General features: G+C 43.5%; 1 protein-coding gene across 2 annotated transcripts in view; it reads left to right on the forward strand.

The window, feature by feature from the left end:
• The window catches only part of EDRF1 (erythroid differentiation regulatory factor 1), a 403,030-nt gene that overhangs the window by 16,209 nt on the left and 362,011 nt on the right, over positions 1-24,810 (forward strand). For both annotated transcript variants that reach the window (XM_069239693.1, XM_069239694.1), the window contains exons 2-3: positions 11,044-11,240; positions 18,781-18,847. In XM_069239693.1, coding sequence (XP_069095794.1) covers positions 11,044-11,240; positions 18,781-18,847 — 264 coding nt within the window. The remainder of the gene's footprint in view (positions 1-11,043; positions 11,241-18,780; positions 18,848-24,810) is intronic.

Raw genomic sequence — 24,810 nt, forward strand, 5'->3', positions numbered from 1 at the left:
CCTTGATGGACAAGCCACATTGCTCACATAGTTTTTAAACCAGCAAAATTTTTCACCAAAACAACAACCTAACATGTAAACAGCCACCATAAGACGTGAAATGTCCATCAATGCGCAACTCTCCAAAAAGCTGGAACTGAAAACTGTACTTGTGTTTGAGGTTGGATTGGGAACGGTGCACAGATTTTCACTGCTTCAGTAAAATAGAAATTTGTCTGATGAGATGCACCTGAAAATGCCCTTTTACCGCCTTTCTCATTATTTTCACACTGGCATTTAGCTTTACTGTGCCCAATGAAAGCTCCTGCCCTGGGTTGGATACATTTAGCACCAAACATTTTATTGTTTATGTGAATTTTTTTTTACAAACAAGTGCCTCGATGGGCCATAGCATACTAATTCCATCAGTATAATCTCTCCTATTAATTGCTTTCTTTTTACAACCACATGGGTCATCATTTGAACCCCATATTCCAAAGACAGATCATTAACATGCCCCCCACCACCATGTCCTACTCCCCAGTGACCTCCAGCGGTGTGGAATTTATTAAATATTAAAATATCTACTTGTCCATGGGACAGGATGCTTCATAAATCTTCTGGTCCTGTAAAAAAACATACTTGTCCTTTTGTGTGCCGTGTAGTGCGACAACAAATACTGGTAGTAATCTCATTATATAAGAGCTCTGACAAAAGCATTTCAAGTTATGCTAGAGGTAATACTATAACCATCAGCACCAACCCCTTTCCTGAAATACCCTCTAAGATAAAACCAACCCAACCTCTACAGTCCTTCCAACAAATATCCCAAGGTGAATTTATGGATTTGGTCAAAGCAAGCAGACCTTCTGGTTGCCCTTCTGACCCTTGCCCACCACAAATCTTCAAGAACATTCTTCTATCTACTTCTGCTACCATACCTGTAAGAAGAATCATCAACAACTCTTTAACTACAGGCTTTTTTTATGTAGACCTGAAAAAGGCATACATACAACTGTTATTAAAAAAAAAAAACCTAGACCCACAAGACCCCGACAACTACAGACCAATCACAAATGGACCTTTCCTGGGCAAATTGATAGAAAGAGCAGCATTCACCCAGATGTCACAATTCATTGAAGACAATTCTATACTTTCAGACTTCCAAACTGGATTCCGCCCAGGAAGAAGCACTGAATCGGCACTCATAGCAATCTGGGATGATCTTAAAAACACAGTTAACCGCAATGGAGTTGCTGCACTACTTCTCTTAGACCTCTTGGCTGCCTTTGATACGGTTGACCATGACACCTGTAGTGCTTTCCTCTTATCTAGTTTCTAAGCACTAACATAACACAACAGAAATGCACTTCTGAGGTCAAAGAAGACTTTTATTGTTGTTAATTCTTCCCAACCACAATATTTATGAATGACGAATTAGTAGCTTTCAAGTCCGCGTTAATCAAACAAAATATATCAGTTTGCAATATACACAGCAGGTTATATTTATAAGATATTGAATGCAAAGCAAAACAAATACTTCACCGTGTGGGAACTATCTACAGCTTCATCTTTCTAAGGTCTGCAAGCTGATGACCCCTGTCAGCCGCGAGAAAGAGAGATTCATCTACCCACACGGGATTGCTGGCAGCCTGCGCCAAGCTCCAGCACGAGGTCCGGCAGATTCGAATCTGACTCTCTGCAGCCTGTTACATTCGTTACAAAGGTGTGCCCCCTCCTCTCAGACCTGGGAAACTGAGCAAGCCTTTTGGAGACTGGCCAGGTCTCCAAGACTACTCCTGTTCCCAAGCTCAAGCAGAGAGAACAACACCCATGTACTCTCTCTTATCATGTCTAGTCTACTGTGAGTAAAACATCTTGGTTCTCTTGTGCAAAAACACAGCTTGGAAAAATACAGCTTGGATTCTCAACTGCAATGTCTAACTCTACGTTAAAGGCAATAGGCAGCTAACCTAGATATCAAATGCAATGTCATGTTAAAGGCAATAGGCAGCTAACCTAGATATCAAATGCAATGTCATGTTAAAGGCAATAGGCAGCTAACCTAAATATCAAATGCAATGTCTAGTGTCATGTCAAAGCCAATAGGCATCTAAGCTGAATACAAAATGCAATGTCTTATATCATGTCAAAGCCCATAGGCAGCTGAGCTGAATACAAAATGCAATGTATAATATCATGTCAAAGCCAATAGGCAGCTGAGCTGAATATAAAATGCAATGTATAATATCATGTCAAAGCCAATAGGCAGCGGAGCTGAATACAAAATGTAATGTATAATATCATGTCAAAGCCAATAGGCAGTTAAGCTGAATATAAAATGCAATATATAATATCATGTCAAAGCCAATAGGCAGAATATCTAATAGCATGTCAAAGTCAATAGGCAGCTAAATTGAATACATCATGTCAAAGCCAATAGGCATGCAATGTCAAAGCCAATAGGCGGCTAGACTGGATACAGCATGTCAAAGCCAATAGGCAGAATACAGAATGTAATGGCTAATGCAATGTCAAAGCCCATAGGCGGCTAAACTGAATACAGAAAGTAATGGCTAATGCCATGTCAAAGCCCATAGGCGGCTCAACTGAACAAAACATACCATGTGCTACTGGTGAACATTGAGCAACTAATATGCGCAGTGGTGAAACACAAAGTCATTGGTCAAAACAAACTCCATCAAATGGCAGTACAACACCCTAATTCAAAGACTCCACGAAGCCGGCATACAAGGGACTGTTCTCGACTGGATTACTTCCTATCTTCAAAAAAGATCTAATATCATCTACTCGCCCCCCTTCTCGTCCAAACCCTACCTCACAAAAGATCAATCATCTCACCTTTGCTTTTCAACATCTACATGATATCATTACCAGAACTGATCAATGATTTCCATCTCACATGCTACAACTATGCAGATGACACACACATACTACTTAAATTAGAATGCCCCAAAAACATTGAAAACTCAGAAATCTTCAGTTGCCTCAGAGCCGTTGATCAGTGGATGACCTAGAGCCATCTCAAACTAAATACCTCCAAAACAGAAATACTCATATGTGGTGACTGGAAAAGGTATGACCCTCTGTGTGTCTCGCCTGACGATCTCGGACCACCACCTCAATTATCCAAGGAAGTTAAAAACCTTGGAATCACCATGGACTCCCAAGTTAACTATGAATGCCCAAGTGGACAAATTAGCATGAACAAGCTTCATCACCTTGAATACTTTACGACGCATCTTCCCCCACCTGGGATTTCCACACAAGGTGCAAGCTACTATCTCGCTTGTACTATCCAAACTGGATTATGCCAATGGTCTCTATCATGGATCATCTCTATCTATTATGAAAAAACTACAACGTATTCAGAACTCTGCAGCCAGGCTACTATTACATGTAAAGCCGCAAGGCCACATCTCCCCTTCCTTGAGAGCACTACACTGGTTACCCGTTGCCAGAAGATGCACTTTCAAGCTGCTTTGTATGACCCACAAAGCTATACATGGAACAGGACCGCTTTTTATCAGAAACAAAATAACCAAATACATCCAACAAAGAAACCTCCGCTCAAGATTGGCACCCCGCCTTAGAACACTACCATACAAGAAAAAGACTATGGGTGGTACATCCTTCTCCGTTCAAGCAGCCAAACTATGGAATTCATTACCCCCAACTATAAGAGCCACAGATAACTTTCTTGTCTTCAGAAAACCACTCAAGAGTTGGCTCTTTCCTTCATAACTACCATATTCAAACAACTATGGACTGCATATGCCTATGTTGATAAATATTTTTTCTGATTATGTGTCTATTTTTAGTTATGTATAGTTCTTTAGAAAATATGTATTGCTACTATGTCATAACAATGTATAGTTCTTTAGAAAATATGTATTGCTACTATATGTATTGCTATGTATTGCTACTATGTCATAACAATATAATACACACACACTCTTTAAACCTGTTTGACTAAGTATATTTACCCATGGTTCTAATTATGTATTGTAAGTACATATATATGTGTGTGTGTATGTGTGTATATTATTTTTATATATATATATGTTGTTTCTGTGCTTGGCATGTTCGTGGGTCATTGCATGGCTCCTGGGTGGGTTGTTATACTCGATATCTATGAATCCCTGCTCTCATCTTATCACACTTATCTACCCATCATCATATGTTGTGTCTCTATCAGACTATCCTCCATTCCCACTCTGACTCATCCCAAATCCATTCTACTACTTTCATCTCATAAATAACTCTGCATGAGCTCTTCCCTCCTCTTCCACATCTAACTCACCAAACCTCATTCTACTACCATGACCTCCCAAACAACCCTACTAAATTCCCCCTCATTTATCTCACCCTGCTACTATGTTCTCCCTAACCCTTCCACAGACTCTTTCCTCCTCCATCCCCCTTTACTCATCCCAAGCCTTTGGGATGAGTAAATGAGGGATATACTCCCAATTAACACTTCTGGATTTCTTTCCTCCTCCACCCCTCCATTACTCCAGTCAATCTAACTAACAAACTCTCATATCCGCGGCTCAAATTAACTCCTAATAATACTAAAACTGTACTTGTATTTCCAAATACTAATTCATCACTAATTCTTATTGGGTTCCGGAGTAGTGTGCTACTCGCCGAAAAGTGCTTTGACGCCTTGTCAGGGGTAGTACGCGTTATATAAATACTATTACAATTACAATTCAATAGTAGGGCTTTAATACTAGAAATGCTGTTATTTTGCCACCTTTCTGCAGATCTACATACTGGGATCAGAGGTAGCGATAAGGAGTAGTTCAAAGGTTGGAATGCCCTTTTGAGTCTGTGCAAACCTACTAACTTGCATGTTTCGAAATTTACTCCTGACAAAGGCAGAAGTAATGCTTCTTCCATGGTTGGGTAAAAAGTGATTGGAGGGAAAGTGAACTTGTAAACGCTCAATAGACTTCACATGAGTAAATCTACACATGCATATTTGCTTTTGCTAACATACAGTCCACAAATACTTTCTAGTAGTACGATTTTCTGGTCTACTTCTGTAAATTCATTTGAGGTGATGAAATGTGTTAATCTGCACTAATGGAAAGACATACCCTTTTGTGACTTTCTTGAAGAATCAGGCCCTTAACCAAGACCTTTTTGTTTTATTAAAATTATCTGTCTCTGTCTCTTGCGCGCTCTCTCTATCTCTATCCGTCAATTGGCTGGTTTCACAGTGAGTGATAGCAATCTGCTCATTCATAAAAAGCATATTGGCACACAAGTAATTTTGTTCAGTGCCAAGAACTACTGTGTTTATGTGTGTTTATAGAGACCAGAAAAAACTTTTGCTATTTGCCAATGTTTGTTTCAGTGGTGAGGGCTTGTCAGCTCCCAAAACATGTCTATGGGCTGTTTTCCATTATGCTAAAGCATACAAAAAAGTGAAGGATCGAATGCCCAAATAAATCTCAACCATTGCTGTTTTCTCGGGCCACATCTCAATCCATAGTTAATTTGCACACCGTGTCACTTTTGTTCGGACCAAGCTATGTGCAAATCAGTCAAGGCCCAGCTCCAGGGGGAACAGTCCAAACTGCTAAGCTTGGTACTGCCTGAACCGGAACACAAGCAACCCAGGACCAGATTCGTCTTACTTAGAGCTGATCAGCCAGCTATAGCTTGGTTCCAATGACTCATTGTGCATGGGACCCACATCTGTGCATACCCGTCCCTTTAGGGCAACACACAAAAAGTGATGAATGGGATGCTTGAAATAATCTCAGTTATTGGTAATTACCCAGGGCTGCATCCCCATCCATTGTTATTTTGTGCACTGTGCTACTTCAGTTTTGACCCCGCTATATTCAAATCAGTCTTGACCATGCTCCTGTGGGAACAGTCCAGCCTGAACTGCAAGCCATCCGTCACGCTTTGTATGCTGCAGGGATGTGGAATTCTTATCGGCCGGGACATATTGTTTGGGGTCAAGGGCAACACGTTTTAGTGTTTATTTTGACCTTGGGACAAGTAGGCCCATCCCCCTGCATCACAAACCTTTTGGCTGCCAGTTTACAGAGAAGGGAACTATCTGCAGTTGAGGTAATCTGTTTGCCCGAAGGTTAATGCTGTTCGCACTTGTATTCATGGTTCATTAATGAAAAGCCTTCATTATTAGGGCTAGTGCTGTAAATGACATTTTGAGGTCACACTCCGCCACTGACGGTGGTTCCAGTAAAAAAAAAAAAATGTACACACGTTTGAAAAGTTTAACAATATGAAGCTAAATTTAGTGCTCCCAAAATGCTCTCTGATTAAATGCAAATGTTTGCAGAAGCTTGTGAAAAAGAGTGATTATTCTCTGCTTTCAAAATAAAATGCTCCAAAAAAATGCCTGTAGGAAAAAAAACTTTTGGCTACTATGAAATTTTAGGTTCTATTTTTTCAAAGCATCATTTAGCGTCATTTAGTACAATGTGGTGATGCATGCTAGTATTTTCAAAACACATTCCTAATGTAAAATCAGTGTAACCATTTTCATGGGAAGCATGAAAATAAACAAGCACTGGTAAAGCCAACCAATCGGATATTTCTTGTAAGTCTTTGTAACAATATATTGTTGGCGGGAGCTGCCAGGCCCTCACCACTGTAAACACACTGGCAAAAGGGAAAAAAACAACTTTTGGTCTCAAAGGCCCGCAGTCCCCTCCAGGGGGCCCCCTCAGCACAGCACCTGCCCGAGTGAGTCAGGAGGGGGGAGAGGGTCCTCCATGTTCTTTGCAAGGGGCCCCCCCTCCAGTGTCGTTACGCCACTGATTGCTACAGTAGTTCCTGAAACAGAACAAAACTACTTTGTGTGCCAATATGCTCCTTGTGAAAGAGCGGCATGAGATCACTCACAGTGAAGCCAGCCGATAGATAGATGGAGAGATAAATAGAAGTTTAATAAAAACAAAATATTTTTGTTAACGCCAGCCTAAGTAGGGACCCAATTCTTAAAGAAAAGTGCACCATTGGTATATGTCTTTGAATTGGTGGCTTTCATGAATTCACAAGAACTTACAGAAATAGACCAGGAAATCGTACTCCAAGAAAAAATTTGTGACCTGTATTTTAGCATGGGCAAATATACATGTGTAGATTTGCACATGTGAAAATCTATTGAGGGTTTACAAGTTCACTTTTTCCCAACCCTGGAAGAACTTCTACTTCTGCCATTGTCAGGAGTAAATTTCCAACCTAACTCATTATAGGAACAGATTAGAGAAGAACTGGTGAAAATCCTGAAAACATGAAAGTTATTAGGTTTGCAGACTCTAAGGCATTCCAGCCCTGGAACTGCTGCTTATTGCTTCATCCAGCTCCAGTATGTAGATCTGCGGAACTGTGGCAAAGTAAAGTTGTAGGGATTTAAACTGCAAGTGTTCAAGCCCATCTACAGTAGTAGCCCTGGCATAATCAGAGAGGCTATTATCAGAGCTCTTACATAATGAGATTGCTGCCATAAATGTGTCGCCGCACTACATGGCTCCAAAGAGACAAGTAAATTTAAGAAGCAACCTGTCCCATGGATAAGTAGATATTTTATTACATTACACACAACAAAGCTTTAGGTTTTCCAATATACAGCAATTAGTCTTCTTGCTACTCCTAGCAGGTGATAAATGGGATTGATTGTATTTCCATTCCCCAGGAACATCGCTTCATCTCAGCCTATAGTAGAACGCTTTCACCATTGCGGTCAATCATCAGTCCCATGAATTTGTCTTTGCCTTAGTATCTTTTTTTAGTGCGCTTAGATTTGTGTGCATTCCCACCAGATATGCATCATCCACTGTATTCCTTCCCTACATCTCTGGCATTGGTCTGACATACTTGGATTAATCTGTTGCAGTCTCTGGGTTCTAAATTGCCATCTCATCATTACTTTGTATTCTGATTCCCTGTCTTGCAGGCTCCTGAAGCCTTTGGCTATTCTTCTCCAGCCCTCTTCCCAGTCTTTCAGTATCTCCCTTCCCCATTCCAGTTCTCCATTTGTCTAGTAGTTCCATTTACCTTGTGTCCCAGTGTTGTTCAGAACAGTATATACTGTTGTGATAAGAACATTTGTGGATTTAGAGGAGCTTAAGAATTTTTCCAGTGGGGTAAAGTGTCTTGTTGCGGTTGCTTCAATAGTGGGATGCATGACCCAGTGTGTCAGTGGAGCGTATTGGACCCTATCTTGTTCAGGGATACCAAAGGTTGTGTTGCATTCCATTAAAGACTTGATTTGCTCTTTAATGTCTCTTAAAGTGAGGCATTTCCCTAGCTTCCATGTCTCAAATCTATTTCTCTCCATTGAAGGTGTGATGTGTAGGCTTCGGTGAATAGGTGTAAATGGGGAGGGGAAAGCGGTTAGTCCTTCCCCAACTGCTAACTTCTCCCAGACTTCAGGCAGGGTTCTGAGTATGTCAATCCTATATAAGTTCTTGGGGTGTGATTCCTTGTGTAGCCAATGGGGTATGTCATAGAGGGCATCCCGCTTGGGCTTGCTGAATATAAAGCCAATATTTCTCTGATTTACTTACTGACCATCAATTATAATGGCAGATGAGCTATGTAGTAATATTTTACTATATCGTGGCACATTAGGCCTCCTTTCTCTCATGGGGCCATCAGTATTTTTGGGGTGCCTCACTCTCTTGTCTGCCCAGGTAAAATACATTATCCTCTTCTGGATGTTTTTCAATTTTAACAAAGGGACGATACTAGGCAGTGCCTAGGCGTGTTATAATAATCGTGCCTGCATGTTAATTTTACACTGATCCGTCCCTCCCATGAAATGTATAGTTTGATCAAATTTGTCAGGTCTGCCCATGTCTGCGATCTTAGGGATGGCAGTTACTTTTAGTCCACTTTGCTGTTGAGCTTGGATTTTTCTGCCCATTTCATCTGACACTGCCCCTTTAGCATCTATATTTTCTCCAAAGGATTTCAGATTTGTCTTTGCTTATTTTAAAGCCAGATAGCTTTTCAAATTTATCCAGCACTTTCATTAATGCTTGCAAAGAAGACTCTGCTTCAGCTACAGTGAGGAGGACATGGGCTTTATGGCCATTGGAAACAAAATGGGGGACAGACGGCATCCCTTTCATGTGCTTCTCCTGAAGATGATACTGTTCAGAACTGACCTTATTGTCTGTGACCCTGGCTGTTGGGGAAAGATTGGTGGCCAAATTCCACCCTGTAATTTTTGGATCCAAGACTATTGTTCCCAACACTGTGGGCAGTAAACCACACCTCTACCCATCAAATGCCCTCTCCGCATCAAGAGACACTTGGATGGTCACGATCCATTTCTGCTTCACTTTCTCCATGAAGTGAGCTACCTGTTGATATCCTCTGAGTGTTAGTTGTCTATTAAAAACCCCACATAGTCTGCCTCTCCGAATGTGGGAATGATTTTGTGAAGTCTGTTTGCAAAGACTTTAGTGTCAGTTGTTATGTCTATATTCGAGTAATGCTATGGGCCCGCAGGGCTTGCAATCCTCAGGGTCTTTCCCAGGTTTGAATGTTAATTCAGTCTTCTCCTCACACATTGAGACTTTCTTCTGTTTTCTCACTGAAGGGGGTTAAACAAGTTGCTGTGTGGGCTGAAAAGTGAGCTGTAAATTCCCTATAAAAGAAACATTTGAGAGCTCATTGTGGCCCAGTGTCTTATTATGGCTTGTTTCAGTAGCAGGGAGATCTATTGTGGTTTGATAGTTGCCTAGCTCTTCTCCCCATTCTTGGGTAATGGGTGGGCTTAGTAAGTTTTAGAGGTAGTTCTCTATGTCGTCCTTTTTTACTCAGCTCAGCTGTGTATAGTTTACCAAACAATAATGCCAAGAGGGAACTCTTCCCTTGTTCATCTCCTTTAGGAGTGAGCTGTTTTCTATTTATGTCATAGTTTGTTTTGTCCTAAGTTGCATTGTAAGCAGTTTGTCCGTTTTATTGGATTTTTAAAAAAAACAGTTTTTTAGCAGATATGGGTATATTCTGCTTTTTGTTCTTTGTACTTAGATTAGGCCTTTGATTGTCGCCGTTGCCCTTTCCCGAGTCCAGGAGGGTGATCTCTAATTCTTGTGTTTTACTTCTTCTAACCCTTTCAACAACCTTTCCCCAGCAGATGTTCCATCCCTTCACTCTCTAACAGCCAACACTTTTGCTGTTCCTCTGTATGTAGCATTGAATATGTCCAACTGTATGTTAGTTTGTATTTTTGTAGTAATTTACTGCAAATTAGTTACAGATTACCCAATTGATTTTTCTTCCCTGTTCAGAAGGTCCCTGAGTAAACGGATATAATCCTCCGTTTCCCTTGTGCGGGGACTAACCTGTCACTAGTTTACTATTCTGTTAGGGAATACTAGCACCAAAACACCCTGGGGCATTTGAGCGCTCTGAAAAACACCCTTACTTATTTACTTTGCCATTCCACTCACATTTTATAAGTGAATAATCTGATATTATCCCTCCAGACATCTTCTTAGAGATAAAGTTATAATCAATCCTACTTTATGTCCTGTGGTCTGATGAGTAGAAAGACAGTAATCGGTTTCTCTTAGGTGTAGATAACAGCAAGAGTCAATCAGCCCTTCATCAGAAATCATCTTCAGTTGCTTACACGTGGCTGTAATGTGTGGTGAAGCTTGCACCTACCTGTCTACTTAATGGCATCATGCAATCTTTATGTTTCCTCCTAAAATAAGGTTTCTCTTTGATTGTCCTGCATTGCTTCGGGTAAGATTTTCTTTTTTATGTGAGTTAGGTAACTAACATAATATAAGAGTCTGATTGAGCTGGAGGACTTTGTCCTTTCTTTTCAGCCTACAGGCTTGCATCTCCATCCCCGACAAGAAGCGTGCTTTCATTTTGCTGTGCAGATAGATTGTTTAAAATGTTCTTGCAAAAGTAATATGCTAAATTAGTGAACATTGCAATTTAGCAGTATAAAGTATTGATTTTATTAAAAAGTATTCACTTTTATGTATGGTGAATATTTATGTACTTATTTTCTTCTCTACATAACAGGAATCCATGTTGTTTCCTGGAGGCAATGAAGTGAAGAGTACTGCTGTGGTGAAGTACTCCTCGGCACCTCCTGCTCCAGCATTTGCTCTTCTTCAAGAAAAGACTGATTTAAAGTTGCCGCCAGCCAACTGGTTACGTGAAAGTGCAAATCTTGGACCAAACATACAAGGCTGCAGCAAGAGCAAACCATTTTCAAGGTAATAAGTAGGAGCAAACACTTCTATGAAAGAGTGTCATATGTTGCAATATGACGTTTTTTTTAAATTACCAGTAATGCCACATGGCATCATGATTATGGCTAGATCAATAGTGGGTAACACAGACTGATGAAACTATGGTATTACATGCAGTGTTGTGTTACATGTCTTCTGTCCTTTAGAACCTGATGAATTTGCTGATGGTAGACCCACATGAGGGACCCGGTACATTATTACGCTACCTATCTCAGGAATTTTGAGAACTCACATGACCTGAGAGTACTCCGCCTCACTCCATCAGACCAAGACTCCACTGGGGATCTGCTCCTCCTCATTGAACTGTGCGGGCCACCCACACCCATGACTACCTTATATCTTGCTATCCAGTGGATGTCGACCCTTCCCTGTTGTTGAACCCCCAAAGGGTCTGTCTTCACCACTACACCCCCTCTGTTGCACATCTGTATGTTTTCACTACCCTGGATGTAGGCATGGGTGTATTGTATTGTTAAATATTGTCCCTTAAACTCAATTAAAAATCGGATTTGAACCATAAAAGAGTGTCACAGTCTGGCCGGCCGTTTAATCTGCAGTGATCTTATGCGCTATAAAAGGTTCTGGAGACCATCGAGTAAATGGGCCATAAACACTGTGAATTCATGAAAATCACCATATACTATACTGCCTGCAAGACTGGAATGGATGTTTTTGACTTTAAATTCATCCAACTATCGTCTCTAAAAGCATAATTAATTTAGAACTGTTTTTATTTTCGTTTTAAGCACTCTACGAGAGGGTGTGGTTCTCAGCTGTCTGCCTCAAGTACTTTTCCCCTTCTGTGTTCCTTCCAGAGGGCAAACCTCTGTTGTCCATCTTCTTGCCCCAGCTCCTTCTGGTCACCTTTCCTTGTCCATCTGCTTGCACCCAGCGTATCCATTCCAACCTCTGTTGTCTGTGTGCTTGTCCCCAGAATCTGTTGTCTGCTTGCCACTTGACCTTTTGGTACGCCTTCCATTTTCCATGTGCTCCCACATTCAGGTCCTTGCCTCCCTCCATATTCCCTACATCTCTTTCTCCCTCTTCCTTGCTCACTTCCTTTCCTCCTTCCATATTGCCTGCCATAGTGTGTGTGTGTGTGTCTCTCTCTCTCTCTCTCTTTCTCTTTCTCTTTCTCTTTCTCTTTCTCTTTCTCTTTCTCTTTCTCTTTCTCTTTCTCTTTCTCTTTCTCTTTCTCTTTCTCTTTCTCTTTCTCTTTCTTTTCTCCTCCCCCCCCTCTCTATCCTGTCCCTTACTCCCTCTGTGTTGGCTTCAGCTCTCTCCTATGTTACCCCATCCCTCTATCTGTGTTGCTTACCTCCCTCCGTGTTACCTCGGGGAGCAATCGGGGAATAAATGCTACAACACCATCAGTACTGGTCGCAACATAGCTTTTTGTTATTCCTCTCCCACCTGTGTTCTTGTTTAGTGACATCCGTTTTTGCCTCCTGTCCTCCATGTTGCCTCCTGCCCCTGTGTTTCAATAAATAAAAAATGTGCTATGATGTTGCCAGCACTGGCCGTTTCGTTGGGCCTTTTTTAAATTACTTTTAGCCATGCTGCATAGCAGGCACACTTTTTTAAAAATGGCCACAAAACATTGACAGATACTCTTGCTCTCATATGTGGGACATATTGGCTTAGCCAGTGCTCGTTTGCTAAGTACAAACACAGCACTGGCAATGGACAGAAAGGAGGCAGAGTCCACTTCTTGTCTAGAAACACAATTGCATTATTTTTACCAACTGTGTCTGGTCTGGATTCCTTCATTGGCCACAAATAGGCTGCATGTTAAGGTAGCTTGGGGGTTATTTCATTGGTTGCAGAGATACATGTAACTATAGAGTTTCATGGTACAATACTGGTAACATACCTTAACTGTCTGTACTTACTGCAGACTGTACTTACTGCAGAGATCTATGTGTAATCTGTTGGTCACCTTTTTAAGTTGTTAGAAAATAACTTGATGGGTTAATGTGTTTCTTAGATAATGCAATGTGTAACCCACAGGTATATATTGGTAAGACAGTTCGGTGGGGTTAAATTGTGTTTTATTGAGATGGTTCAGTAGCTTGCACTTTATAGATTCTAGTCATGGTCAGTAACTCTGTGGATTATGCTCCTGCTGTAAACAGCTGCTTGTAGCCTGCAAAGTCATAACTTTAAATCGTACCAATTTTAACTTAGTTGTTTACTCATATTAGGTTGATAAAATGGGTATAGTGGAAATCGATAGTAATTATCAGTGCCAAATAGGAAATAATTGTTTTCAAGTCTTCTTTTGTTATACAACTGGTCATTATTAGTGTAAGCACACGTGCAAACAGATCATTTAAAAGTAAATGCTTTTGATCTCTTGCTTGCTGTCTCTTGTCGTATTTGTGAAGTTAGCAGTCCGAGTGTAGCTTTGTTTCTCTTGGACAGCCAAGTGTGGTATCTAGGGGTGGTAGTGTTAACCTGTGCAGCCTTTGACCTCAGCTCTTTCTCACATCTATCACACAACTCTGGCAAAAGGTAATCCTTTACATATGATAATTTGAAGCAGAGAGCCCACAGCCTCCACTGAAACTGCTCGTTACCCCTAGCTTCTGTACCCTTGGCCCCCAGTGTTAACACACTGCATTGGGGGCCTAGGGTACAGAAGCTAGGGGTGTACCATAGGAATCTGTTGGACTCTGGGGTCAAAGTGCTTTGAAAAAGTATTGGTACTGCAATGCTTAATGAAATGGGTTTGGGGTGGAATGAGCATGGGGACGGGTTCAAAGGCATGGATAAAAAAAATAAATATTCTCTTACTTTTTTTCAGTATTTTACCTTCAAGTAACTACATATAAAGTAATGCACTATTGTAGATTATGAAACCTCTGTTAGTTAATCCATTCCAGAGGTCTGTGTCCGTAACCAGAGAGCCACAGAATTGAAATCTGGTTGGTGCAGTGGAGAATAATGACTTGTGCATGTTTAATGTTACGAAGTTAGTCTGTCAAACCTTATTCACAGTATCCTTCAGTGCCCCATTTCTGTAAACAGGCCTGTAAATCGTGTTCTTATCTCATCACATTTGCTGTGCATTCAAAGACTGAGGTCAAATGTCAGGTGCTGTCTTCCGAGAATACGTGTGTACTTTTCTTTCTCTGACTTCTCAGTGAGAGTATTTATCTGACAGTCTTGCTGCATACTGGAGGTAGGAAAGAAGTGCACAACAACATTTAAATGAACTGTGCAAGTATTCCAGAATATATCAGAATTATGAACACAAATAAATCACATTTTTGGTATTTCTGAAGTGTCTTGGAACCTAATACTTATATATGATCAAAACAAATAATTAGACTAGGTGATGCAACTTCCACCCTTTGTTTCTGTGCACTGTATAGTTTTATTCCCTTAACTTTATGTCTGTGCAAATGTAATTGCTCATTTCATTTGAAAATGTATTGTCTGTAATGGCAGTGTGCTGCCACTCTAGGAATACTCCACTTTACACCACTCCACGCTACTCCTCATCACTTCATCCCACTGCTCTCTACTCTGCACCACTCCACTTTACACCACTCCATGCCACTACATTCTGCAGCACTCAAATCTACTCCACTGCTTTCTATGCTACTTCACACTGTGCCTCTCTACTCTAGCCTGTACCACTCTACTCTGTGCGAGTGCATTCTTCGCCGGTTGTATGATGGAACCACGCATGCCGGAAAAACACATGCCTTAACAATGCGGTTGGAACCGCGACCACGTAGTTTCAACCATGCCTGTACCACAAATTTTGTTGTAGAAGCATGCCTAGTAAAGGCATGTGTGGAAACCCATGCAAAATGGCATGCGTGATTCTGTCATGCAACCTTCCCCCCCCCCCCCGTGGCCCAGACTACCCCCACCCCTAATACCTAACCGACCTCGACCTCCCCCACCCCCTCCGAGCCCTAAAAAAAAATACTATCCTAATCCCCCACTCCGCCCCTATAAACTAAACTACCCTGACACCCCTACCCACTCTGAGCCCTAAAAGAAAACCTACAGCGACCCCTCACTCATGCACCTTAAAAGTAAACTGCCAGACGCCCACCCGCCCTGAGCCCTAAATAAAAAAAATAAAAAAACCTACCCCTAAGAACTAAACTACCCAACACCCGCCCTGAGGCCTAAAAACATCCCCCTAATAAGTAAACTACCCCTATCCCCCACCCACCCTAAGCCCTAAAAAAAAAACTATCCTGACTCCCTCTACCTCTGCCCCATAAAACAAATCTATCCCGAACCCCACCCACCCTGAGCCCTAGGAAAAAAAAAAAACCCGAACCCACCCTGCCCCTTCCCCTAAAAACTAAAGTACCTCGACACCCCCCACCCACCCTAACCCCTAAATCTACCCCACCACTAAAAACAACCCACCATCCCTGCCTCAACCCCACTTACCTCACGGTGTTCTCTCCCGATCCTTCCCCCACCCCTTTAAAAATAAACTACCCCATCCCTCACCCTAAGCCCTAAATAGAAAAAAAGTATCCAAACCCCCCCACCCTATTCCCTTAAAAAAATACCCAAATACCCCACTCCTTGAAAAAAAAAATATATAAATAATAATAATAATAGCCCGCCCCCCACCAATCCCTTAATCCATCCCCACCCCTCCCCCCAGTCCCACTTACCTAACTGTGTCTTCCGCCGAACACTGCATGGCTTTTTCCTTGCCTTAACCATGCATATGCAGAGTTCAGAACATGCGTGGTTAAGGCAAGAAAAAGCCATGCGTTGTTCAAGCAAGCGTGGTTACGCTTGCGTGGGAAACGTCTGCGTCCTTAAGGATGCGTTGTGAAGGACCTTTTCCCCTCTTCGCCACTCTACTCTACACCACTGCACTCTTCATCGCTGCACTTTTTGCCACTACACTCTTCACTTCAGTCCAGGCCACACCGGTCTGCTCTGCGCCACTGTACTTTTTGCCACTGTACTTTTTGCTACTCTGACACTGCACTTGATGCCAATGCACTTTTCTCTGTGATACTCGACACTACACCCCTGCACTCTACACCAATCCACTATACACCACTCTAATTTACTCTTCAACACTGCACTCTATGCCATGACACACTACACCACTTTTCTCCATGCCATTACACTCTGCCACTCTACGCAATTGCACTCCATCCTGCACCACTCCACTCTGCCATTTCACACTACTCTGAAACAATCTACACTCTACGCCACTGCACTTTATACTAGTGCACTACACAACTGCTCTCTACACCACTGCACTCTACTCTGCATCACTGTACTGTATGCCACTGCTCTCTACGCCACTCTACTCCATTGTACACCTTTGCACTCTGACACTACTCTGCAACACTGCGCTCTCCACCACTGGACTCTACGCCACTCTGCACTACTCCACTCTGTTGCTCCACTGTGTGCCAATGCACTTCATGGTTCTATACTTGACTCTGCACCACTCTGTGCAACTCTTCTGTGCACCAGTCAACGCCACTGCACTCTATGGCACTGGTTTCTACTCTACAGCCTGTGCCACTTGACACTACTCGATTCTGCGCCACTGCTCTCTGCATCGCTTTACTATACCCCAGTCCGCACCACTTTACGCCACTCTACTCTGCGCCACTGCATTCTGTGGCGCTGCATTGTATGCTGTTGAATTCAGTGCCACTGCACTCAATGACACTACAGTCTATGCCACTTTACTCTGCAATACTCTACGCCAATGCACGCTACACCACACCACTCTACTTTGCCACTCCAGTCCATGCCACTGAAGGCAACTCCACACTATGCCATTCCAATACACGACATTCTCTGCCACTCCTCTCTATAACATTGTCCTCCAATCTTCGCCATTCCAATCTACGACACTCAAGGACACTCTCCTTTACGTCACTAACTTTTAGCTATGCTGAACAGCAGCCACGCTGGTGAACAACATTGCTAAAACACATTGGCAAAGCCAATAGCTCTTGCATAGATGTGACCTATTGGTATTGACAGTGCTTGTTATCTTTTAACAATGAAGACTTAGCTAATTGTGGATGGATGGCTTCATTTGTATTTTAGAACCTGAATTAGATAAATAATTGATCTCTCAAAGTAGGATGTCATAGAGTATAACAGGTTTGTACTCCATCCATCTAGACTTGGACTTGTTGGGTGGGAGGGTACATGCAACACCTGCTGGCTACTCTGGTATTTTGCCTATATTTAGCTGCACAGGACACAATTACCAGGTTTGCTTACTTTGTAAAACAACAAGGAACAAAACGTTTGCTCAGTAGCCCACACCCGGTGCTACCAATGTCGGTGGTCCTGAATACCAAGGCTGAGTGGCTTCGATTGCATCTTGTGTTTTTTCCCACATCCAGACACTCCCTACCCCTTTATTTAACGCTTCCAAGTTTTTTCATTCCTTATTCCTTCTTGCCACTGTTTTTCTGTCTTTCTCTTCCTCTTTCTTTCTTATTTTGTGTTTCTCTCGCGCTCTCAGTGAAAGTCTGATGAAGAAAAACAAGTGCCAGTCCCCAGAAATGAGGGTCAGTCGTCCTTTCCTGCCTCCACTTCTTCCGATTAAGCACTGGTGATTAATTTGTAAAATAATAAGTTCCTGTGCCCCAAGTTTTGCTCAGAGTTGTCGAATGTCAGGGGCCCTGAAAAAATAAGGATGCATAGTCTTGATTCTACCGCGTGTCCCTTTCAGGCACCACAAGAAACTCCCTGTCCCTCTGTCTCACTATTTCAGCGTTTTTCATCCTTTCTTTTTTCCTTTGTTACTGTCTTTTTTTGTCCTCCTTCCCCTCCTTAGTCTTTTTCTTTCTCTGGGGCAAAGTCTGATGAGCAAAATTAAGTGCCAGTCTGCAACAAAAGATTGCTGGTGATTTTATGCAAAAGATGTTAAGAACTGATACTCGTAATAATACATAAAAACAAGACTTTTGTTCAGATCATTCACCTTTCTCATAGAACAATGTTATGGAAGAAGTGAGATGGGATATACCTACATGGGATTTATAACTATTTTCTTGGAGTCTAAGATTCTTGAATTTAGGTATGGTGAAGAGAACGATATAGGAATAGCTTTTGTTTCGTTCTTTTTTTTCTATTTTTTTTTTTTTTTACAGGGAATTACCAGTACCCTCTCTTACCATAGCTGGAACATTAGCCTTTTCGATATAGTGAACAAAGATTTATTCTTGCACTTTGTATGGCTGTGCTGTTTAAAATCCTTTTCAGAATAGATTTGAATGTCTGAATCACCATATCCCTCTTTTCGTTCGTCACATACAATGTAAAGTATGATGTCTGGGTTGTTGAATGCATCTACACTGATAAATGCACTTTGTCTTTCCATGTGTCCACCTGGAATGTGCTTATGGTATTGACATTCTGTATGTTTCAGTTTACGGTTTCAAAGAGTTTTGTTTAATGCACATTTATTTAGTAGAGCAGCATTATATTCCCTTACTGTATTTTTACAATTTACATTCATCTCTTGTAGCTTTGGAATGGCGTATGATTTCATTGACTCCGTTGGAAATGATGTCGATGTTGTTTCTGATTCTGAGGTATGTATTTATTTGTAAGCTGAAAGCATTCAACTTTTGCAAGTCATTTACAAAGTAATTCCAAAGTCACTTTAAAAAATACAACTTGAATTTTTATTGTATTTTCACTGCCAACATTTTGTAAGAAACCATATTTAAAATGTCAGTTTTCTTTTGATACTGAGTTATGGGAACTTCTGTAAGTTTGGGGTACCAGAAGTACTATAGATAATCAACATGTGAGTAGCAGTGGTCTATTGCTACCATAATTCTATTATTTAGAAGGAATATGGCAGTGGCAGCAAGATGGCTGCTACCTATAAAGAAGATTGAGCGAAACATCAGAGATAATCGTTTTTTTTTCTTTCCCCCAAAGCAATTCCTCGTTGAGAACACCCTCCCTTTTGTTTTCAAAGCAGTTTCTGCGGATGCATCCTGTTCTCACATGGAAGAAAATACAATAATGCATGTTGACTGCTGTGGCTCCTGTGAAAGTGTAGCCACTTCATTACAGTGGAGATTATGTTCCCATAGTAAGCCAGTAGGAGAAGAGAAACATGTGGAAGAGGGCATTACTATAGTAGCCGCAGTGTAACTTGAGCAGTGGCTGTACCCTGGGGTGTCCTTTCTCCTAATGTCCACTAGGAAAGAGTGAGATGGAAGATTATCTCATCAAATAGTGTACTCCGAAACTCTACCTTTGCAGATCTCTTGAGATACAGTGAGTAAGTGGTAAGGCAACCCCTACTGTTTGAGTGAGGCTGCAGAAATCTTCAGAGGACTCGGAGAGATGCCATTATGCAAGAAAGTATGGTTGCCATTTTGTGTGCTGGTCATGTGGCAAGAAAGGATTGTTGGGCCCAAGCATGAGTGTTGTGGCCTTTTACTGCGGTATTTTGAGGCTGTTTGAGGCACTGACCTGCTATGGGTCCTGAATAACTCAGCCAAGTACTGCCTCTCCGCACCTGACTCTCAGTGGTAGCCTGGATTGAGTAATTCAAGACTTTTCTGGTGGAAGGTCGATGTAAGGCATACATAGTCACCAGACTCTGAATACTAACAGTAGCCCCAGTAACCTGATTGTCCAATTGAATACTCACTTTTGTGACGAAAAGGAGTATTTAATGTAAGCACACAAACTATATACACAGCACACTAAATAGTATCCACCATCTCTAATGGTTGGCACGTCGTCCTGGACAGTGTCTCCTAGTGCCTCTTCCCTTCTAATGGATGGATTTGGTTATTCCCTATTCAATAATGGAGGTGACTTTCAGGTGTGGCCTATGCTATTCAACATGCAATAACGTCTTCTTCTGGTATTGAGAGTTAATTAAGCAGCACCAAGCGGTACGTTTGTGCAAGTCCCAGAGAAGCTGAATGGCCTAACAGGGCAGCCACTGAGTGCAGGAAGGACTGGGGAGTGCTGTCTTGTGATACACCCTCTTGATGCTGGAAGACCGCTGCATTTTGTGGTCCTTTTTCAATGACGTGTCCTGGCTGCTGCAGTCCCTGGGCAGCCCGCAGGAGTTTTGGATGTCTCCTCCATGACTTCCTTGGCTTTGGGTAAACCTTGACATGAACAGTGGTCTCTAGGGCAGGTCCTTCGCTATAGATCTTCCAGAAAGGATCCTCTGGGCCCTAATGTTCATGGTAGGCCCCCACCTGGCATATGGCATTCTCTGGGTTACAGCACAGCAAGGGCCACATCCCTAATCTTCACAATGACGTACAGAGGTTGCCAATTTGACAACAAAGGGGCAGATGACCTGCACTCTCACAACAGTCTTGACCAGGCATCTCACCAGAGATGTCAGTGGGCGTCTCACACGTCTCTCACTGGGATCCCCTTGACAGGATCCCTGCTGGGCTTTGCTCCCTCCAGAGGCTCTTCTCCTCCTCACAGGGTACACTTCTTTTGGCATGCAGGCAGAAATCTGGTGCTACAGGCTCGTTGGAAGTGGTCTTGGTTCCAGCAGCTAGAAGTCTTAGCGATCTTCTCTCTCCTGATGATACAGTGGTGTTCATCAAAGGATGGGGCTCATACTCCCACCTTTATAGTACAAATCTATTTGTGATTTAATGTCTGGTGTTTGAAATCTGTGTTGGGAGTGTCCGCTCTTTTAAAGTACGCTCTCCACTGCACTTCTTTCCTATGTCAAAGGGACAGTCTGCCATAGCATGAGTGGCTCTAGTTATGAGTGGCCCTCAACACAGGCCAAGGGAGTATCCAGGGATTACACCTGGCTGTCAGCCTCAGTTGAAATATACCCCATAAAGGTTCAAAAGACAAATCCTTCCTTTCGAGCAGATTCCCTATTTGTGCCAATCTTACCAGTTCAGAGGTCTTCCAGACTATGAGTCCAGGCCTCACTGACCAGTAACATTTCCTAGAATCAAAGAGCCCATTGACGTACATAGAAGATTCTTTGCTAATTTACCTTCAGTGTGTGTGGCCCACCCCATTCCCTAAGAATGGCAGCATTGCACATCTGTTTGGGGGTAGAAGCCCTCACCTTTCCAAAATGGAACCCACAGGCCTCTCTTAAGTACCATTCACAGGCATACACGTGCAACCGGGCACACACATGCAACCAGACACACACATGCAACCAGACACACACATGCAAGTATCACACGCTATCTGGTGCTGCACGCACTTTGTACAGGGTAAGAGTATTTTAAGTACCCAGCAACAGAACTCCACACGGGTGGGACAGTAGGCCCAACTCCAGGGACCTAGGTAAAAAGCCTGTTCACATTACTGATACTATAAAACACAAAAAGGATATGCTAACACCACCATGCTTGTATCACTTAACTCCAGGAAAGTGCAATAGCACTGTACCCTCACAACGGTAGCAATTGGTGCGCCCCTCCCAGTCTAAGCAGATCGCATTGTCGCAAGACATCAATAGGCCAAGGCACACATGCTTGATATAGGCCATGGCACACATGCATGATCCACGTTCTCCCATGACCAACAATATCAGCACCAGGGATACAGATATCAATGCAGCGGGGCACTCAGGGTAAAGGTGCTTGTCTGTCAGGACTTTTTTGTCCCAACAGATGCCTCTGCCAGATCAAACTTCTCCAGACCTGACAAAGAGACTGGCAGACTGGCACTGAGGTCCATTCTGGTTGCAGCAGCTTAAAGTCTTGGCGATCTTCTTTTTACGTTGATTAACAATTTGTGGATCTTGTGTTCCTTTTATAGTCCACATTTAGACACAGATGTGGTTTAGTGGCTGACCCTTTGAATTTCATGTTATGATTGTTGAGCCCTTTGAGGTGTCCTGTTCTTTGTCCGAAGTCTGGCACAACAGGACCATCTGTAGTTCTGACTGACCCATATCGCAGGCCAAGGGAGTAACTAGGGAACACACCTGGCTGTCACCTCCACTTAATTGTCCCTCACATAGGTTCAAAGGCTTTAGCCTAACCATCTATTATGTTTCCCTCGTCCTATACAGTAGTGCTAACCTTATCAGACCCACCATCTGCCCTGCCAATGAGCCTGAGCCCCACTCACCAGTAAATCTTTCGGAATCAAACAGTTCTTGATGTGCACAAAGGATACTCTGCACCCCTCCTTCAATGCATGTGTTCCCACTCTAGCCGTTAGAAATATCTCAATCCACATCTTGTGTTTGAGGTTGCTGTCCTCAACTGCAACTAACCATTTCAGGACTTTTGCTGCTAAATTGTAACCCACAGGCCTCCATGTTATGTACTTCAAGCATCTTCCCCTCCTGGGATTTGTGTGATCTCTTTTGTCATCTCTGGGGTTTGTGGCATCTTCTTCTTGTGTCGATCTATACCTATCAACCAGTCAATCAATCAAACATTTGTAAAGTGTGCTACTCACCCGCCAGGGTCTCAAGGTGCTGAAAAAAGGGGGGTGGGGGTGGGAAGATCTGCTACTGCTCGAATAGCCAGGTCTTGAGGCGTTTCCTGAAGGTCAGGAGGTCCTGGGTCTGTCGTAGGCGGCGAGGTGGGAAAAGCATCTGCCGCCGGCTGTAGTTCAATGGATGCGAGGGACGGCGGCGAGGGCAAGCTCGGCGGAGCGGAGCTGGCGGGTGGGAGCATGGAAGGTGAGTCGCTCATTGAGGTAGGCAGGGCCCGTGTTGTGAAGAGCTTTGTGGGCGTAGATGAGGAGTTTGAAGGTGATCCTCATGGTGACTGGAAGCCAGTGTAGGTCTCTGAGGTGGGCTGAGATGTGGTTGCGGCATGGGATGTTGAGGATGAGGCGTGCGGAGGCATTCTGGATACGTTGAAGATTCTTCAGGAGCTCGGCTGTGGTTCCTGCATAGAGCGCGTTGCCATAGTCCAGTCTGCTGCTGACGAGGGTGTGGGTGACAGTCCTTCTTGTTTCGATGGGGATCCATCTGAAGATCTTGCGAAGCATGCAGAGGGTGTTGAAGCTTGAAGGTGAAACGGCGTTGACTTAATGGGTCAAGGTGAGCGATGAGTCCAGGATAAAGCCTAGATTGCGAGCGTGGGTGGTGGGTGTAGGTGCAGTTCCTAGGGTGTCTGACCCCCAGGAGTCATCCCATGCAGAGCGTTTGGAGCCGAGGATGAGGATCTCTGTCTGTTCCGAGTTAAGTTTGAGGCGGCTCTTCTCCATCCAGTTTGCGATGGCATGTATTCCGTCGTGGAGGTTGGTTTTGGCAGTGGCAGGGTCTTTGGTGAGTGAGAGGATCAGCTGGGTGTCGTCGGCGTAGGAGACGATGTTGAGGTTGTGGGATCGGAGGATGTTAGCGAGCGGTGCCATGTAGATGTTAAAAAGAGTTGGACTGAGGGAAGACCCTTGGGGAACGCCGCAGATGGTCTTGGTGGCTTCAGACAGGAAAGGAGGGAGGTGGACTTTCTGAGTTCTGCCGGAGAGGAAGGATGTGATCCAGTCCAGGGCCTTGTGGCGGATTCCGACATCATAGAGGCGAGTGCATAGGGTGTGGTGGCAGACAGTGTCAAAGGCAGTCAAGAGTTCTAGGAGGATGAGGGCTGCGGTTTCGCCTTTATCGAGCATCGACCTGATGTTGTCGGTTGTGGCGATGAGGGCGGTCTCTGTGCTGTGGTTCCTACGGAATCCGGATTGGGAGATGTCCAGTGTGTTGTTGTCCTCTAGGTAGCGGGTCAGTTGGCCATTGATGATTTTTTCGATGACCTTTGCCGGAAAGGGAAGGAGGGAGATGGGTCGGTAATTCTTGGGGTCTTCGGAGTCAGCTTTGGGTTTCTTTTTCAGGGCGTTGACTTTGGTGTGCTTCCAGCTCCTCAGGAAGGTGGCGGTCTCGAAGGAGCTGTTGATGATCATGCGAAGTTGGGGGCCGATGATGGGGCTCGCTTTGTTAAAGACATGGTGGGGCAGGGGTCGGAAGGAGTTCCTCGTCGTTGATGTGGGTCCAGGAGAGCAGGAGGTTGGTGTGGTTGGGTGCGTTGGGGTTGGTGGTGGTCGTGATGGTCGTGGGGGGCGAGGAATTGAAGCTGACATGGATTTCCGTGATCTTGCGATTGAAGAAGGTGGCAAGGGAGTTGCAGAGGTCTTGCAATGGAGGGGGGTCTGTGGAGCATGACCTGGGGTTGGTGAGTTCTTTGATGAAGCTGAAGAGCTCTTTGCTGTCGTGGGCGTTGCTGTCGATGCAATCTTTGTAGAAGGATTTTTTGGTAGGCCTGATGAGCTGGTGGTGCTTGCGGATGGCTGTCTTGAGGGCTGCGTGGTTGCTCTCTGTTGGATCGTGGTGCCACTTCCTCTCTATTTTCCGGCATTCCCGTTTGGAGGTCTACCAATCTTCAGAATCATCAAATCTTTTTTTTTTTTTTTTGATCCTCGTATATCTTCCAAATTTCCCTCACATGACCAGTAGTGGGGGAGGGAAGGTGGGGAGGCAGCAAAGGTTCTCACCCACCTCCACTCCTCCGAACCCTGACCTCGTCACCCCTGTCCGGGACAGGCCTTCCATCCAAAACTCTGGTGCGGAAAG

The sequence above is a fragment of the Pleurodeles waltl genome, chromosome 6 (genome assembly GCF_031143425.1).
Source record: "Pleurodeles waltl isolate 20211129_DDA chromosome 6, aPleWal1.hap1.20221129, whole genome shotgun sequence".
Classification (NCBI taxonomy): domain Eukaryota; kingdom Metazoa; phylum Chordata; class Amphibia; order Caudata; family Salamandridae; genus Pleurodeles; species Pleurodeles waltl.